The following is an 18,342-nucleotide window of genomic DNA, read 5'->3' as shown; positions in this document are numbered from 1 at the left end:
AGTCCGGTCGCTACAAAAGCCGCGTCCTCGCGGACGGCCGTGCAGCCTCGGTGGACGTTGGCGAGCTCTATGCCGATGAGGAGAGACGCTTCCTGCTGCTCGTGGATGTGCCGAGGATCGTCGGCGCTGCTCCAGATGGAGGTGGCCACACGACCACATGCCTTGTCAAGGTGAGCTGCACTTACATAGACACGAAGACTGGGAAGTCGATGGAGGTGGCCGCGGAGGATCCCGTGGTGCGAAGGCCGTTAGAGGTGACGGTTGAGGAGCCGTCCATGGAGGTCAACGTGGAGCGTTTCCGGGTGGAGGCGATGGAAGACATTGCAGCAGCGCGGGCAGCCGCCGAGCATGGTGACCACGCCAAGGCCGCAAGGATACTGGACATGCGCCAGAAGGCTGCGGTGGGCGATTTGGCCGGCGACCCCCGGTGCAGGGCGCTAGTGCACGAGCTGGCCGAGCTCAGCGCCCGTGTGGCGACCGCTCACGAGTACGAGCGAACAGGCCGCTCAACCATGCTATCCGGCATGAGCTCCCATGGGGGGCAGCGCGCCTCGTGTGCTAGTCTGTTTGGCACCATGGCGTCGGCGCCCATGTTTGCAGGATCGGCGGCGCCATTTGGGGCGGCGGCAGGAGCGTTTGCGACACCAGCGTGAAGGACATGGTGGATTCGTCTCGGAAGACACGTGAACTGAGACAGCAGCCGCCACCGGTGATGACAACAAGGCCAAAAGAATTTGCTTGGAGCTTTTACCTTGTCATGTTTCTTGCGGTGGTTGTATCTCTGTATATCGACTATATCCTTGGCGTCTAAAACTTATAGCTCTGTATATCGACTTAATCTCTTTGTTTTGGTTTTAAACTTTTCATTGTATCACTGATGTTCGTGGTGTTGTTTTTGCTTATGTACCCGATGATATCGGAAGTTCGGAATCTAGCCATTGCTAGGATGAAATGTTGAATGGAGACGAGTTAAACGTCTGGTTCGCTGATCCCATGAGGCATTGATCAACTGAATCAAATTGGGGCGTAGATTTCATTCAAGAGAACAAACTGCTAGCTAGATAGAGTACTAGTTTATCTTGTAACACAACTTCAGACCACTTTGCGGGGTCTTCTCTTAGCCACATCAAAAGCATTGTAAATCATCTTTTCTATGACATGAAAATATAGAGCATATAATTCAGTAAGCACATCTGACTTAAGCACTTGATTCCTTTTCTTTTACTTTGTTGTTCACTTGATGTTAGCTAGCCAACACGGGGAGTTCGCACGACGCGGTTGGATCTGTCCACTATGAGCCTAACACGATCCGTGCACTAGGCCATGGTCAGAAACTGGTTCTCTGGAACCACTGAACAAAAGAGGTCCGGCTTGCCTTTCCTGATGGCTTATATTTTCATAATTCGATGAACAAATCATACATACCTTCTCTTCTTCCGATTCTGATGATGATGATGCGGTAACTTCGGCAACCGGATCCGACTCCTCAGCTTCAACAAGGTCTGATAGGGGGCAGAGGAGTTGATTGAGATTATGTCAAACATGTGTGAAAATAAAATAGTGCTTCGAATCAAATGTTTACCTGCGGGAGGGTCCATGGGCGCCCTAGCTGATCCCAACGAAGCTCCTTCTCCGGGCTCCCCCATTAGCTAGGAATTATCACGGTTCCTTTCTATACCTGCAATAGTAGATACATACTACACCATATAAAAATTGAAGAATATAGTAGTAGTAGATACCACTATACCTAAAGATAATGCATTTGTTAGTCAATTAGCTAGACACGGTTAACCAAGGTGAAGTTGCGGCGCTTCTATGGTCTCAAACAAAGTACTGTTGGATTCGAGAGGTCAGGAGCGTTTGGATCGCTCGCCAGCTTACCTCGCTAGGCAAGGCAATTCTTGCCGACGGAGGCGAGCCGATTTGGCTAGCTCGGTCAACCAAAGAAAAAGCTGAAAACCGCAGGATACCAGGCAGGCTCGCTCGGGAACCAAATCCCTCGCTTCCTTGCTGAGCCAGGCTAAGCCAGCGCTTGCCGGATAACCAAACGCTCCTGAGACCAAATGCTTGGGTGCGCGCGTGAACTCATCATCTTGTTCTGGACTCACGCTCGGTTCGGCTTTTGTCGTCCATTAATTGATCCAACGTCGAATCTACACGGCCTTGGATAATACTACGTATCGACATGAGTGAACAGAATCGTGCTAGCCATGCATCAACGGATCGGCCGGCAGCCATTCGTTTATATTATGACCATGGAAAGACAGGGCATTGACACCACCCAGACAAGGCAGTAAGACGAGCAGCATTCAGTGAGAGAAGGAGATGAACACATGGTCGTACGTATACGTACCTTACGTCGATGGACAACTAACCGATGAATACTACTCCAGTACGTACGGCGGCGGGAGGTGAGAACGGAGGAAAGAGATGGCCGTGTATTTATAGTGAGTCTCGTCCGGATTAGGGTTCATCTTTTAGTTAATCCGGGCGTTCTATCCTAACCGTCCGTGCCGGCCGGGTGAGATCCGAAATTGATGTAGCAGCTTAACAGCCCCTGGTCCCTTTTCCACGTTCGTATTTAGTATTTTCCAATAATTGATGTCCGCGTTCATAAACCGAGGCATGGAGGAACGATTCCATGCGAACCAACCTGTGGTTAAATGGTTAGAGGGACTGTGGTATTCCCAGCCCATCAGGATTCAAATTCTGATGCTCGCATTATTCCTGGATTTATTTCAGGATTTCCGGCGATACGCATTCAGTGGGAGGAGACGTTCCCGTCGATGACGAGGCGCCTACGGTGACTTCGTAAATCTCAAGATGATATGCCGGCTCAGTCTTTCGGAGGTGCTCATAGGGGTAGAGTGTCCGTGTGTGCGTTCATAGGAGTGAGTGTATGCACGTGTATATGAGCGCTTGTGTCTATACTGATGTTAAAAAAAAAGATTCATCAATTCTTAAATCTCAATGGAGGAACGATATACGTTTATGTTTCTGTGTGGTCTCCAAAGCTTGATCTAACAAGGACGTTAGTACTTAGTACATGTCCTCTTAACTGTAGATTCACTGCATTTTTCAAACTTCAGCACTGACGGACGATGTATAAACAAAGGAAGATGATTGCCTTTCCATTGTACTGTCTACTGTCTTATAAACTTTTCTTTGCATGGCTGTACTGTCTTATAATAAATGCCGATTTTTTGTCCAAAAGGACCCGCTGGCCAACGGAATTGTCAAAAAAGACTACCCGTCGATAAATTTGACAAAAAAGATCCCCTGGGCCGTGGCGGCAGGTGCGGCAGGCGACATGTGGCACCTGCCGCCACGCCAGGAGGCGGCGAGACCTGCCGCCACAGCAGGAGGCGACCGGCCGGCGAAAACGGATTACGTACAGTGCCCCGAGCCGTGACGGAACGGGCCAGGCGTGGCGGGCCATGCCACCACTACACCAGGCGGCCTCTCCTGGCGCGGTCGCTGGCGGGCCGACAGCCTCTGCTGCGCCCGGGCCCCGCCAGTGGGCCTCGCCGCCACTGCCAGAGGCAGCCTCCTCCTGGCGCGCTGGCTGGCCGACAGCCTCTGCTGCGCACGGGCGGGCCAGGCCGCCACTGTTGCTGGCGGCATCATTTTCTTATGCATGCGTGGACCAATATCCTGTGTCATACACAGGCTGGTCGCCCATCGGTTCCGATGGGCTGATGCTAGGGGCTGATGTGATGGCCAACTCGACCTCACCGCCCATGCTACTGCATTCGGCAATATCAGTGACTAAAATGAACTCCACATACACCATCGGCTGACCAAACACTAGGTTATTGGGATTGCTTGCAAATCTCATGTACGACCCCACGACTGATCACCTGTGACAGGCCGCAAACCCCAACGGGCAGCTGTCCCATCATTTGCTCCGTCAGCGATGAAGGCCTCCATTGTCATTTTTTCCCCCTGCATCCTTGGGCCAAACACCGCTTGGATGCACTTTCTGACTGCTGCGTAACCCACGTTGACCATGTCTCTAACTACATCTATAGTCGACTCGCACAAGGACACATCCACCCCGAAAGGACCGTCGCGTAAGACGTTTCCATAGTACACTACTAAATTTTCCATAGTACCTAACCAACATACATGTTTACATTTCAAACAATTAGTAACTGAACATTTAGTAGTAGCACGATGACAATATTTACATATATTACGACTAAAATAATAATCGTATTTTCGTTACAAATATTCGGTTTGTTTTTAAAATCATTTGCTTAGACTTTCCGGGGTTGTCGGTATTTACAGATCTATTTTTTCTCAAACTCGTCTACGAGCGTCACAAATTAAAACTCTGTTTGCTTTTCTCTAACTACCCCAAAAATATCCTAAACAGATTCTCGTAAACATGCAAAAACTGAGCTTTTGGAAAAATCACTATTAGTAAAATCTAATTTTCTTACAAGTTATGACAAAACCGATGGTAATTACTTGCTATCCAAACAATCACTAAACATAATAGTACGATAATAACATTTTAATATCATATGATTAAAACATTTAATTTCTTCTGTCTTTGTATAATTTTTTCATATCATACGATAACAATCATTTATTTACAAATAATAATATTTGCAGCGGCATGCACATTATTCACAACGATACATCAATACAAAAAATATTAACACGCAAAAACAGAGCTTTTGGAAAACATTTAATAGTACGATAATAACATTTTAATATCATATGCGTAATACATTTAATATCTTCCGGATTTATAGAATTTTTTTCATATCATACAGTTATAATCACTTATTTACAAATATTAATATTCGCAGCGGCATGCATATTATTCATAACATTACATCAATATAAAAAATATTAACAATATTATGAAGTCATTTATACCTCAGCTCCAATATGGATGTGCTTGCGACTGCAATTAAGCGTCAAAATAGTTCAAATAAATATCCGTCACCAGTATTATATGAATGGAGTCAACCTATTATCACATGAACATCAATATTACACACTAATTTTTTTCTGCTATCAAAAGTATAAAAATAGCACTTGCTTGTATGTAGACCTACGGTTTCCTAACTATAGACTTAGTAATAAACATACCACATGAAATAACATACCACATGCAATGAACAATTGCAGTGCTATTTTTTTTCTTAATTACCGTATTAAGATCTTCTCTCACATCTCAATACTAATGCACGCAGCTAACATTGATACAACATCTTCAACCTACTCTTCTAAAAATTAGTATAAATGTTGTATCTGTCGTCTGCAAATTTTTCTAACCTCTAAGCACTTACAACACATAGCTAATGACGAGCTAAAATACTAACTAATTACCACCGTGCATGCACAAAAAAATACTTATATTGCAAAGCACATACCTCGTTCTTCCCCTTTGTACTTCACTTTCCACGGCAAATCCTACTCCAGCAACTCCAAATGACTCCTCCAAGTGCTGAAATAATGCCTAAAGCAACATAGAACACACACTTAGAAACTAATCAAACAGAATAAAAACATCATGCATGCGAATGAAACCAACAAAAATGGATAAATCTTACCTTAATCTATCTTTTCTTCAACTTCATCATCTTCAAAATCCAACTCTAAATCGCCCTAAATCACGAGTGAAAGTGCTTACTGAGCTTTTTTTCTCTCTGTACTCAAAGACTTAGAGAGCAAAGGAGAGGAACGAGGTCACAGAGAGTATGCTTGCGCACGGAGCTGAAGCATGGCATATAAAAAGGAAGAGGATCCCTGTAGTGTCGGCAGATCAGGTTAAAACTCATCCTACTGCAGCCTCGGATTCCCGCACCGAGTGAGTTAATTCCCGCAGTGCCGTCATGTCCTTTAAAGCAAAAGCAGTGCTGAGTGATTGATGCGGTCGCATCCGCTGAAGCAAAAGTTAGCAAACTGAGTGATTCCCAGGCATACGAATCACCACACAGCGTCGGATTCGCGGCCATGGAAATTAGCGCACCGCATCGGATCCCCGCGCGTGAAAATCAGCATCATCAGCGTGGGAATCAGCGCCCTTTGCCACATTGCAGGGGAACCAGCGCCGTATGCAGACGTGCATGCAGCAACTGGCCACCTGCGCTACTGGCGGCAGGGCTCGCGCCTCGCCCCGCGAGCAGCAGCAGCTGTCGGCCAGCAGTTTCGGCCAGGTGAGGCCGCCTTAGGCAGTGGCGGCGAGGCCCACTGGCCGGGCCCGCGCACAGCAGGGCCTGTCGGCCAGCCAGTGACCGCGCCAGGGCTGGCCGCCTCGCCCGGTGGCGGCAGGGCCCACCTGGCCCGCCCCGTTCCGTCGCGGCGCGGTGGGTAGGTGGGATTCCCGTTCGCCTCGGTGGCCGCCTCCTGCGGTGGCGGCAGGGTCAGCCGCCTCCTGGCGTGGCGGCAGGTGCCACGTGTCGCCTGCCGCACCTGCCGCCACTCGTGAGGGGGTCCTTTTTGGCAAAAAAATTCGCAGCTAGTCCTTTTGGGCAATAGCGTTCGACAGGGGGTCCTTTTGGACAAAAAATCAATAAATGCCGACTCATCTTTTTTTTAAGCATCAGTACAGACACAGGCGCTCATATACACGCGCATACACTCACCCCTATGAACGCGCGCACACACACCCTACCCCTATGAGCACCTCCGAGAGACTGAGCCGGTATATCATCTTGAGATTTACGAAGCCACCGTAGGCGCCTCGTCGTCGACGGGAATGTCTACTCCCACTGAAAGCGCATCGCCGGAAATCCTGAAATAAATCAAGAAATAATGCGAGCACCAGGATTTGAACCCTGGTGGGTTGGGGATACCACTGTCCACCTAACCATCTCATGGCCGACTCATCTGGGAGAAAGAAACTAGTGTATATACATTTTCCAGCTAGCTGGTACATATCAAGATTATTTGATTCGCCGTGAGCTAAACCTGCAGGAGCGTAGTACATATATAGATGTCAAGAACAATTAATGCACTAATAAGCGTCTTAAATCATCATCATTGAAGGAAGATACATCTTTCAATTGATTGAGCACCCAAAATCCAGCAGCCTCGACGACGCCGCACCCCATTCCGTCCATGAACGCTTAACCCACACGAGGGGTTTTCACGACCTTGTTGTGCCTATCTACAATGACCCGGACGCGCCTCGAGCAGTAGCACATGGTCATCAGCTGGTTCTCCAGGACGACTTCGCAAGAGAGGTCCGGCTTGCCCTTCATGATGATCCTCTTGGCCTTGTGCACATTGAGACCCACCACCTGCGGCCATGAGCACCCACGGTACTTGAACATGTCGTCGGAATGGATTGAACGCATTCTTTTCCTCCTTGCGTTGCATCTATCCGCCTGGGGAGACGGGCACAGATGTGGATCAGTTAACACTTTGCCTCCTAGGCGTGAGGTAAATTGGTGATAAATGTTTCCTAGTAATTGACACCGTACTGTAAGAAATTTGCACACACATATCTTATACATTCTGTTCATGGGATAAGAGAGGATAACATTGATGCATAACACCAACTCAAAAATGAAAAAGGCATTGACGCATAACTGTGTTGTTGTTGTTTGTTGGAACAAGGTAGATGCATAACAGAAATGTGCTGAAGAAAATGTACATGCATGGCATCAGTGTATATAGATCAAAGCAACAGTGCACACGATGATCTGTTTCTATTTTAATTCAGAGACAAAATGGTTGACAAAACGCTGCATACCTTTGCTTCTTCCGATGATGATGGCGCTGTAGCCTCAACAATATCTGGTAGGTGGCAGATCAACGAGTAGAACAGAGTTGAAACGATCAATCCAAAGTGTTATGTGAAACATGTGCAAAAATGGAAGTGTTTAAAATCAAATTTCTACCTGCAGGAGGGTCGAGGGGCACCCCGGCTGGCCCCTTAGGACCCTGGTATTTGCACATATTTGAACTATTTAGTCGCCATAATGTTCGCCTTGGCTCGCCTTGAACCTGCGTAGATCGATTACAACTTTGAAATTTGGTTGTAAAAGTGAAGTTGTTAAATATATTTTCTAACATGTGGTTACTAAAGAACATGTAAAACACATCGTATATAGATGGTTCGCATGGTAGGGCAGATAACTTAGGTGCATACCTGAAAATGTACCTAAAATTCTATAACAATACACGCATCATTGATAGTTTGTTCTCATTTTAAATCATACAATTCCTCTTTATAATGATAATACATGTACCTTAGGTATGTATTCTGCAACCTTGACAATCTGCCCCCTCCACTCCTCCGGTAGAGGGGCATGAAATAGATCCGAGAGTGATTCTGGCCGAGAGGAAGCTCTGTTACTGGGCTCCTCCATTATGATTCCTCGCAATTTATATATAATTTACATGCACTGCAAGACATATGCGCAAATGAAAAAAGGCGTAAATTAAATAGTGCCACTAGAAGGCAACAATTTTATGAGCGGAAACCATATCCTTCGATTTGATTAGCGCAGACTCTCCTTTTTTTGCCCTAGCTAAAAAATTAAACCTTAAACCTTGCATGCATGGTGATGGTGGGAATAAAATTCTATGAGACCAGGTCTCACGGGTTAGCAGGTGAGACCCATCTTGATGGATGACACGTGGCATTTGCAAATCACAAAGCATCTATCCCACCCCCCACCTGAAATTGGGCCGGGGGGGGGGGGGAGGGGGGGATTAGATGCTTTGTGATTTGTGAATGCCACATGTCATCCATCAGAGCGGGTCTCACCGGGTTTATATGAGACCTGATCTCATATAATTTTTTTCCGTGATGGTGGGTTCTGCAATTTGCCCATTAATCCACCTATCTATACAAGTAGTACAATGATCTAGTGTGCAGAATATCATACTCCTTCCGTTCGGAATTACTTGTCGCGAAAATGGATGTATTTAGAACTAAAATACGTTTAGATATATTCATTTTCTCGACAAGTATTTTCGGACGGAGGAAGTATTAAGGTAATATAGGCATGCCACCGTACTAGCTAACATCACTTTGGACAATACAAGAATGGATTCAGAGAAACCCGATCGACTTTAATAACATCTCGACCATGCTAGGGGGCCGGCTCTGTTTACAAGTCACAAGAATCCTTTGGATCATTCGAAAGAAAAGAAGAAGAATCCTTTGGATCGATGGAGCCCGGCGCCCGGCCGGCCGGCCCCAATTCCCGTTGAGAAATTGGAAATGCCGGCCGGTAGCTAGTCTAACGACGATCATGGAAAGGATTAAGTATTCAAGACGAACCGGAATGCATGAACGTACCTGGGCTGATGTACGGAGAAGGAAGGAAGCACGACGGCGGCCGGCAGACGACAGGATGGGGAGATCCATGCCCCTCCTCGTCGTCAGTGTATTTATACGTGGTGAGTTACGGGCCGTAACTGACCGGTCGATCCAAGCGTTTTGTACGGGCCGGGCCATGGGCGTCAGTAAGTACCAGATCTGTTGCGGCCCATCGACATGCAAACAAGCGTCCCAGAATCACTAGTTAGAGTACTCTTTCAAAGATCACTCTCACCTCTTCAGTTTTGACAAGTAGCGCACACATGGCTTTTTTTTTAATCAGTTCATTCAAAATGTTTTATCTTTTAAATCGTGTGTCCAAATCTCGAACAGTTTTCACCGTTTGATTCCTCGCGTTGAGATCTTGAAAACCAGATCCCATGTTGATAGATTTTGACGAACTTTTTTTTTCACGAAAAAAGGACAAAAAACCACACAAAAAACAAATCAGGAGCACTTTTTTTTCATTTCCGAAAGCTGTTTCAGAGAGGCACGGTCATGCCTCTTACGGAAGGGAAAAACACAAAAAAAAATCGTTTTCGAGAGGCACGACTGTGCCTCTCATGGGAGGGAAAAAAAGAAAACGTGTCTTTTTTGTATCGGAGTGCCGTGCCTCTCACGGAAGTTAAACCGTGCCTCTTGCAGATGAAAAAAAAATGCGTTAAGGGGAAAAAAGAAAATGAGCTTTTCCGCGCAATGTTTTTTAATTTTTTTGAAAACGTAAGAAAGACCGGTGGAAAATCGAAAAGCCGAAAAAAAATCCAAAAAAACATCTAAAAAACTGAAGACACGTGCAAAAAATAAAAAGAAAAATTCAGAAGATGCGCCCAAAGCGTGACACGTACTGGCGGCTGAGAGCGCGGCAAGTGGCGCGCTCTCATCCAGTGGCGGCGGCAGGTGTATGCCTCTGTATTCACACGAATACCCAAGATTTAGACTAAAAAAAATATACAGAGCAAACGAGCAGGCCCAGGCGCCCAGCCCACGAGTTGACTCATCTCCGCTCGTTCCAGTTCACACCACGCCTCCACTAATCCATCCTCTCGGCCTCTCCTCGCACCGTTCCCAGGCACGCAGCGCTCGCCCTAGCCGACACGCAGGCACGCAGCGCCGCCGGAGGCCGATGTCAACCGTCGGAGGCGACCCTGGCGGCGACGCCCCATCCCCCACGTCGGCCGCGCCCGGCCTCCCGCGAGCCCCTCCTCTTCCGCTCGGAGGGAGCAGCAGCCGAGCAGGAACGAGCAACACTGGCGGCGGCCCCCCGCCACCCGCGCCGGCGGTGCCCGGCCCCGCACCCGCCCCTCCTCTTCGGCTCAGAGGGATCAGCAGCCGGGCAGGGACGGGCAACCCTGTCGGCGGCGCCCCGCCCCCCGTGGCACAGAAACAGAAGGTGCGACCAACTGCGACCTCGCCCTCTCCCCCAATTTGGCAATTTCTTGATTTGCTCTAATTTCCAGATGCAGGTAGTCTATCTATTTAACAGATACAAGTATTTGAATTTATGTTCCCCTTGTATTCCTAACGTAGATGAAGAGAAGTGGAATTTTTGGCAGTAGCATATTTGCAATGTGGGAAAAGGCTTCAAAGGCAAGGAAAATAAACGAAGTATCCACGCCGAATCAGACAGTAGCTACATCTTGTACTTGTACTTCTCCTGTTCATCTTGAGAGCAATTTGCAGTTGTGCTTGTGGAGACAAACAAGCATGAATAATATCATATTGTTTACAAGCTTCTTAAGTTGGTATTGATTCTGCTAGTAGCTACTGCTAGTGTTGAAAGGGTATTCTCTTCAATGAGCCATGTGAAGAATAAGCTAAGGAGCAAAATGGGTGATGAATATTTGAACAATTGTTTGGTTACATTTGTTGAGAGAGAACTTTTCAATCAAGTGAAGGATGAAGATGTCATCAATCTCTTTCAAAAAGGCGACCGCAAAGTTATATTGTAAGAAGGATAACATCACTTTATCAATCAAAAGGTACTTATGTATTTATGTCGTTATGGTCTGATACCTTAAAATATTGCTATTGTCGTTATGCTAGTGTTGTTTTGTTCATATATTGCTAGTGTTGTGTTATTTGGTTCATATACTACATTTAAAGAATTTTTTTTGAATGAATACCCAGCCTTCATTTCCTGGAGCCGCCACTACTCTCATCCCATCCCAAGTGATCGTTGGGAGGCTCTCGAAGGAACGCTTCTCAATTAGTTCCTTTCGAAGTATCTATGCATTAAAAATAAAAACCATCACTAGTAGAAAAATGGCCTATTGTTCCGGTTCATAAGGGCCTTTAGTCCCGGTTCTGGAACCGGGACTAAAGGGTCGTTACTAAAGCCTCCCCCTTTAGTCCTGGTTCTTACACGAACCCGGACTAAAGGCCGTCCACGTGGCCGCTGTCTGGAGGTCCACCTTTAGTCCCGGTTGGTAACACCAACTGGTACTAAAGGAGATTTTATGAATTTTTTTTAAAATAATTGTTTTTGAAATTTTCTTTGAATTTTTTTCTTGATTTTCAAATTTCTGAATTATTTTAACATCTATTCTCTAATCACCCCTCATCATTCCAAATCATCTAACTTCCCGGACGGTCACCCATCCTCTCACTACTCCAGCCTGAGCACACTTAACTTCCGGGGTTCTATTCTCCCTCGTTTCCAAGTCTGCACTTGTTGTTTTCCTGACAATAGTAAGATGTCAATCCTATTAACCCTGAGGAATTTAGCTTGAGCATGAAGTCACACATTTCACTGTTCGAGTTTGAAACTATTGTTCTAAAAAACAATAATTATTTAGTAACACTAATATTTCTTGAATAAATAGTTTGACTAGATTTGACCAAAATCCAAAAAAACTGAAATAATTATTTAGTAACACTAATATTTCTTGAATAAGTAGTTTGATCACAGTTTGACCAGATTTGACCAAAATTTAAAAAAACGGAAATAATTATTTAGTAACACTAATATTCTTGAATAATTATTTAGTAACACTAATACTTTTGAATAAGGAGTTTGACCATAGTTTGACCAGATTTAACAAAAAATCAAAAAAACTAAAATTTGAGCATAACTTTTTTTCCTTTTAGAATATGAGGATTCTAAAAATTTGCAAACAGGCCGTAGGCCGTCAAAATCGGATGTGGATTTTCGTGCTGAACATTTTGATATATTATACTTTTTTCTGATATCGTATGCAAAAGTTATAGCCGTTTTACATTTTCCCTACACTTTTTACAAAACATGTCCAAATTTAAGTTTTTAAATTTTCCTAACTAGTAGATGTAGTAAACCCCATTAGTACCGGTGGGTGACTCGAACCGGTACTAAAGGTCTAACCTTTAGTACTGGTTGGTGCCACGAACCGGTACTAATGGGCATCGCACCCTTTAGTCCCGGTTTGTGGCACCAACCGGAACTAAAGGTCCCATTTGAACCGGTACTAATGCCTGTACTGTGCCCTAGCCGCTCGAACCGGGACTAATGCTCACATTAGTCCCGGTTCATAATGCAACCGGGATTAATGCTCTTTTCTGGCCAAACCAAAGTCCTGTTTTCTACTAGTGCATGCAAGCATTATTGGTCGGTTAGAAGCCATGTTGGGCCGGCTCATATAACATGTGCGATCGTCCAGGTGCGTGATTACTCACATCCCATCCGGGTACTCGTTGTATAGAATTTGCCGAATAAAATGCACATTTAAGCACACATCAATTAGCAGAAGCATACACAATAACGTGATTCCAACTAAAACATGTGCATAGTTTTCGTCTTGAATGATAATGAACGGTTATACAATCTAGTAATGTCTACTTCACGCACTTCATGGGAGCGCCCGAGCTCCTCCCTGCGGTGAATAGGTGTTGTGCTATGTCATCGACAGCCTAAACTGGGTTGTCACTACCCCTGGGAAGCGGGGACGGCTACCTTGTCGGCTAAAGCAACAGATATAAGGACCACATCGTGGGGGCTCCTGGCACTCATCAGAGCATTGTCGTCGTCATGTTCTTCCATGACAACAACGTCATCATCTGCAGTCACCGAAGCAAAAAAGTTGAGGCATTGTCGCCGTGTGAAGCTGAGTATATTGCTGCCAACACGTTGATGTGTCAGAGGAATCTGGCTCGCTTGGTTTCTCGGTGAACTAAACAAGGAGGAACTAACTTGAGTTCAACTCTAAATCGAAAAAAAACCCATCTCACTTACCAAAATTCCAGTGTGTCCATGACCAAAGAAAGCATATCGACGCCCGGTTCCATATCTTTAGGGAATGCATGTATAGGCCAAGAAAGTTGAGGTGGAGTTTGTTGGCACCAACACATGACTCACAAATATTCCCACTAAAGATCTTGGGGCTTGTTTGCTTCACGGAGCTCCGTGCAAATATTGGCTTGATCAAGATTGACAAGGACACACAATTTAGGTGGTTAGTTGTTGTGATTAAACCCGTGTCATGGCATGTTCCCCCCTCCCCTAGAATTTCCCTCCACATGAAATAATATAGAGGGTACCACGAACTTGTTCGTGTGCCCAATCTTAGTGTCGTTAGTTGTGCGAGGTGATTTTCGAGATGTGGGATGACATGTCTCTTACAAGGGGCCACGATCGCTCCTTCTCTTAGTCATTCAGTTTTGCACTCCGAAGGTATTACACACAAAAGATTATTGCATTATGCATGATGACATAATGTTGTGAATATATTGCCTTTACCCCTAGACCATCATCGGGACACTACACAACTATCCTTTTATCCTTAGCGACAATAACACAATACAAACTTTTTCAACTATCTGTCACTGCAGCAAATTACTTGAAGGTCAAACCCAACCAACATACACAACTACCTCTTGGAGATCATTCATCTAATTACATCTAATGGATCACAAACACGTAGGGTAACTCATGTGATCATTGTATTGAAGAACAAGGGAGATATATAGATTGTCATCTAGCTATTGTTACGTATCCATAGTCCAAGGAGGACGAGTCACACATCGTCATGGTGGCAGCAAGGCTGATGAAGATTTAATAGAAAAAATTCAAGTGAAAACGAGCAAAAGTATGCCATCCTTGACAAGATGACTGGTGTATGCACTGCTATTAGTGAGATGCGTACATGATATTAGCAAAAGTTATGGTCTTTGCTATAATTGCTAATTGACATATGAGCCTAGCGGCAGCAAGCATGGACCATAGAGTTAACTACACCCACAACACTAAAATTTGCAGCTGGGAACAAAATGCGACGACCCAACACACCAACACATAGTTTCGTGTGTCATTCTTCGATATAATGCCCATGAGACACCATCTCGTGGACCTTATATCCCTCGAAGTAGAACAATAGATACATAGCGGGTCCAAATATAAACTTGTTACTTCATACCATGAAATTCTCGCAATTCATACTTAACAAACTAATGGTACATAACAAGGTATCATGATAATGCTATGATTGTTTATTTTAACTGTGCTTGGCACTACTGCAACCACCACTACTCATTGGGACGCTTGCTAGCCGTGCCCTTCTTATTTGTTTTCGTCTCCATAGGCAATGATGTAGTCAATCCCTCCGACTCCACCTGATAGATCTGGCTCTTCATAAACATACTCCCCAATTGTCTCGGTGTCTTTTGGCATCACTTCCAACAACTCCTGTTTTCAAGGAAGATAATTTATGTAGGGTTGAGTACATGAGTACTCAACAAGTCCACTATAGCAAATAAGTGGTGTATGCACTGCTATTACTAAGACCAACAACCACAATGTATATGCATTTATCATATATCTTGTAGAACTCAAGTTTTATTCAAAATCTACATTCATAAGGTCTCATGGTTGTTAGAACCTCCGATGGTTATTTTCCCGCTGCGATCGCATACCTTTCCCAGACCGGGGAGTGGCAAGCAACATTTCATTATACTCTCCATATGTGTGTTATTTTACCAACAACTAGTGTTTATCCTTTATGCAGGTCCGTAACCGATCACACTTCCTTGGTGTTTCACCAGGTATAAGGTTTCGACTCATATTACCCTTCTCCAGGTGTTGTACCTCATACTCATGGCAACATATCCTGATTGCTCATTACTTATGTGGTGCCATTCTAATTGATTTAATTCAGTAACCTACATGTTTGAGGTGAGGTGCCTGCAGTTGTTTAAATTTGATAATGCCACTATCATCTGGGTTATTAATTTCCTTAAGCAAGTTCTTTGGACACTATTACAATTCTTTGGACTTAAATTATCCAGGTGCTATTCTCATTTTCTCACTGATTTTGATGCTACATGGATTGGTAAAAATAGAGGAAATTTTATATTTTTCAATAATTTTGTTTCTTAAAATAACCAGGCCTAAGGTATTGGGTATTGACTGGTCTATATACATGGCTTGTTTGCCTCTATTGGTCATAATGCAGCTAGCTTCTCAAGTCACTACAGAAGATAAAGCAATGCAGTTGACACCTCATAGTGATGAAGAAGTGTCAAACTGAAAAAAAATACAATTTTCACAATCCAATGCACATTTTGCACCGAGTGAGAAATTTTCTTGCGTGTAAAATTTTAAACTATGATAAATTTTACTATGTGTATCAATATTCCATTTGGTGGCGATGATGTGAGAATTTTTTCTTGTGTGTGATATTTGAACCTGTGATAAATTTTGATTCTGTGTGAAATTTTATTTCACTCCAAAATTATTTTTGTGATAACTTTTGTTTGCATTCATTTTGTGAATTGTTCCTTGACAAAACAAGTGAGTTAGGATGAGCTTATTGTGTAATCAGGATGTTGGCACACCAATGTATAGAGTGAAGTGGAGCCAGTTGCCAAACATATTATGCAATCAGGATTTGCCGTGTGGAACTAGATTTCCTGGAGCGCGGAGTAAATTTAGGCAATTTGAGGACTAGATGGGACCGAAACAGTTTATATGACTATCATTTTAACGAAAACAAGATCAGCATGTGAGAACAATATCTTTGAAGCTTCGATTATACGATACATAGGAAAAAAAGGCACAAACTAGTGGAGAGGAAAAGGAGATGTTTATTTGGCTACAAAAAGTGTCAACATATATAATTTATTCAATACCTGATGTTTTATCCGGTTGGCCAAAAACTGAAGTCGGTGGAGCAGCAGAATCTGACGAGAAAAGCTTTGCAAGGCGCAACTCAGTTATCTTGAGTTCTTCCTCTGCCGCAATCTCAAGCTCAACAATCAACCTATTTGCATAACGCCTCTAGAAAGAGAGAAAAAATAGTAAGACTCAATTGAGAACATTTATTTACAGAGATAGAAAGGAAATCATGATATCAAAGCTTTCTAGTAATATGATTTTGTGATCAAATCATAGAGAGCGCAATGCGCCAGATCAGGGCTAAACTCAAAATATTTAATAATCCCAATGATGTCAAAAGCCAAAGGAAGAGAATTTTGTTTCAACACAAAACTTGTAAAAACCGAGGAAGGTCATTATTGTCATTGAGAAAACAGCCGTTGTTCCATTATTAGTACTTGAACCGTGGTATTCCATGGATCAGGATACCACATGACACAAGAAAGATGGGCTAATAATAGACTTTTTGATTGCATTTCATTTACAAAAATGTAAAGATAGTTGCGCACGATTGATGGAGCATGCAACTGCAGTTGCGCACGGTCCACGAACGAGCAACTGCACCCCGGTGTGAGGGCATACAACTTTAGTTACGCCAGATGCGAAGAAGGGAATTCAGACGTGAAGAAGGGAAGATGTAAGTACGTGCATCGTTGCCCCAGATGCGGCGGGCGGCGAGTAGCGCGTCGGTGAGAGAGCTGAAGGGGGAGGCGGCGGCCAGCGCGGCGGCGAACCGGCGGCTGCCGTTCACCCGCTGCACATCCTCCACAGTCAACGTCGTCATCTCACTGGTGACTGCCCCGGTGAGCAAGGCGAGCATCTGCCAGTGCACGAGCGAGATGCGTGTTTGCTCCAGCAGCAAACCTTGGGGGCTAGTTGTAGGGCCCTGCCACGAGAAAAATGCGTGTCTGCTCTCTGCTCACGCGGCGGCAGCTGCCGACCATCGAGGGCGTGCGGGACCTCATGTTTTGTACTATGGGAAAGACAAGTTAGGAGCAACAAACAATGAAATGCTTGTTTATTTTTAGTGCAAAGTTATTCGTTATTGCATATATTAGCTTACAAAAATGTCTTACATTGTGGGACGGAGAAAATAAATTATTACCGTGGGATTTTTATAGAAGAACCAGCGCTACCTTTATTGCAGAATATCAAAGTTTACAGTGGTACGTAAATCAGCTGCAGGAGTGTCTAGCCATATATATCGTCCTGCATCCATCGAGGATTAGCCATCCTAGCTAATCTATGTGTTTCCCCACTTATTACCAATACGATGGGAGTTTGATGCCCATAATTAAAGCATCTCCGAAGGACGTCTTTTCCGTCGGACGGACAGTCTGGACATTGTCTCACTGTCCGAACAAAAAGACGGATTAATTGTTCACACTTGTGAACGCAATTGGGATAGCCCCAAACCCAGCCAGAATTTGGGAGGATATGGGTTGGTCCGGACATGTCCACCACGTAGACCAGATAAGTCGGCTCACCTCATACCTCCCGAATTGCTCCTACCCCGCACCCGAGCCACCCTATCAGTCGCCGCCCTTAGCCGTGTCCCTCCTAGGCGTTCGTCCACCCGCCCACGCGCCGCCATCCACCACATGGATTTGAAGACGACCGAGTTGCCCACTACATGTTTGCTGAACTCAGAGAGCCACACTCGCAAAGACCGATGTCTCTGTGAGCGCAATCGCAAGGCGGCTATGTGAAGGAGGCCATCAACCTAGAGGAGAACATGCCACGTCCGCGACCTCGCCGCGCCCGCCCTTGGCACCAGTGTGGGTTTGAATGGGTGCGGGAAACCGGACGACTTCACTCAGGACGCGGACATTGATGAGGATATCACCTTTCACTCCCCCACATCTCCAGCAGAGACACTGACATAGACGTCAAGCTCCGGCGCCAAATGTGCACAATAACAATTCGT

The 18,342-nt window shown here is 44.9% G+C and overlaps 1 protein-coding gene and 2 long non-coding RNA genes across 3 annotated transcripts; 1 reads left to right on the top strand and 2 right to left on the bottom strand.

The window, feature by feature from the left end:
* Positions 1-1,264: 1,264 nt before the first annotated feature.
* LOC123100160 (uncharacterized) lies at positions 1,265-2,398 on the bottom strand. Its single transcript, XR_006448372.1, has 3 exons — positions 2,354-2,398; positions 1,583-1,678; positions 1,265-1,502 (listed from the first exon to the last, which is right to left on the bottom strand). It is a non-coding gene; the product is annotated as an uncharacterized lncRNA (long non-coding RNA).
* Positions 2,399-6,855: 4,457 nt separating this feature from the next.
* On the bottom strand, positions 6,856-9,361 carry LOC123100148 (uncharacterized). Its single transcript, XM_044522124.1, has 5 exons — positions 9,275-9,361; positions 8,217-8,372; positions 7,866-7,971; positions 7,718-7,761; positions 6,856-7,349 (listed from the first exon to the last, which is right to left on the bottom strand). The coding sequence occupies exons 2-5, from the start codon at positions 8,334-8,336 to the stop codon at positions 7,089-7,091; spliced, it is 531 nt and encodes a 176-aa protein (XP_044378059.1). The 5' UTR covers positions 8,337-8,372; positions 9,275-9,361; the 3' UTR covers positions 6,856-7,088.
* Positions 9,362-10,284: 923 nt separating this feature from the next.
* LOC123148426 (uncharacterized) lies at positions 10,285-15,524 on the top strand. The gene is made up of 3 exons (XR_006473835.1): positions 10,285-10,685; positions 10,823-11,274; positions 15,268-15,524. It is a non-coding gene; the product is annotated as an uncharacterized lncRNA (long non-coding RNA).
* The last annotated feature ends 2,818 nt before the right edge of the window (positions 15,525-18,342 follow it).

The sequence above is a fragment of the Triticum aestivum genome, chromosome 1B (assembly GCF_018294505.1).
Source record: "Triticum aestivum cultivar Chinese Spring chromosome 1B, IWGSC CS RefSeq v2.1, whole genome shotgun sequence".
NCBI classification, from domain to species: Eukaryota; Viridiplantae; Streptophyta; class Magnoliopsida; order Poales; family Poaceae; genus Triticum; species Triticum aestivum.
Note: the sequence above shows the minus strand (reverse complement) of the source record. Positions and strands in the feature narration are given on the sequence as shown.

Bases quoted from the DNA above. Each gene is read 5' to 3' on its own strand.
- LOC123100148 (XM_044522124.1), bottom strand. From the start codon at position 8,336: ATGGAGGAGCCCAGTAACAGAGCTTCCTCTCGGCCAGAATCACTCTCG. The intron at 7,972-8,216 runs GTACATGTATTA...CGATCTACGCAG, and splicing joins TTGCAGAATACATACCTAAG to GTTCAAGGCGAGCCAAGGCG. The intron at 7,762-7,865 runs GTAGAAATTTGA...GCCACCTACCAG, and splicing joins GCCCCTCGACCCTCCTGCAG to ATATTGTTGAGGCTACAGCG.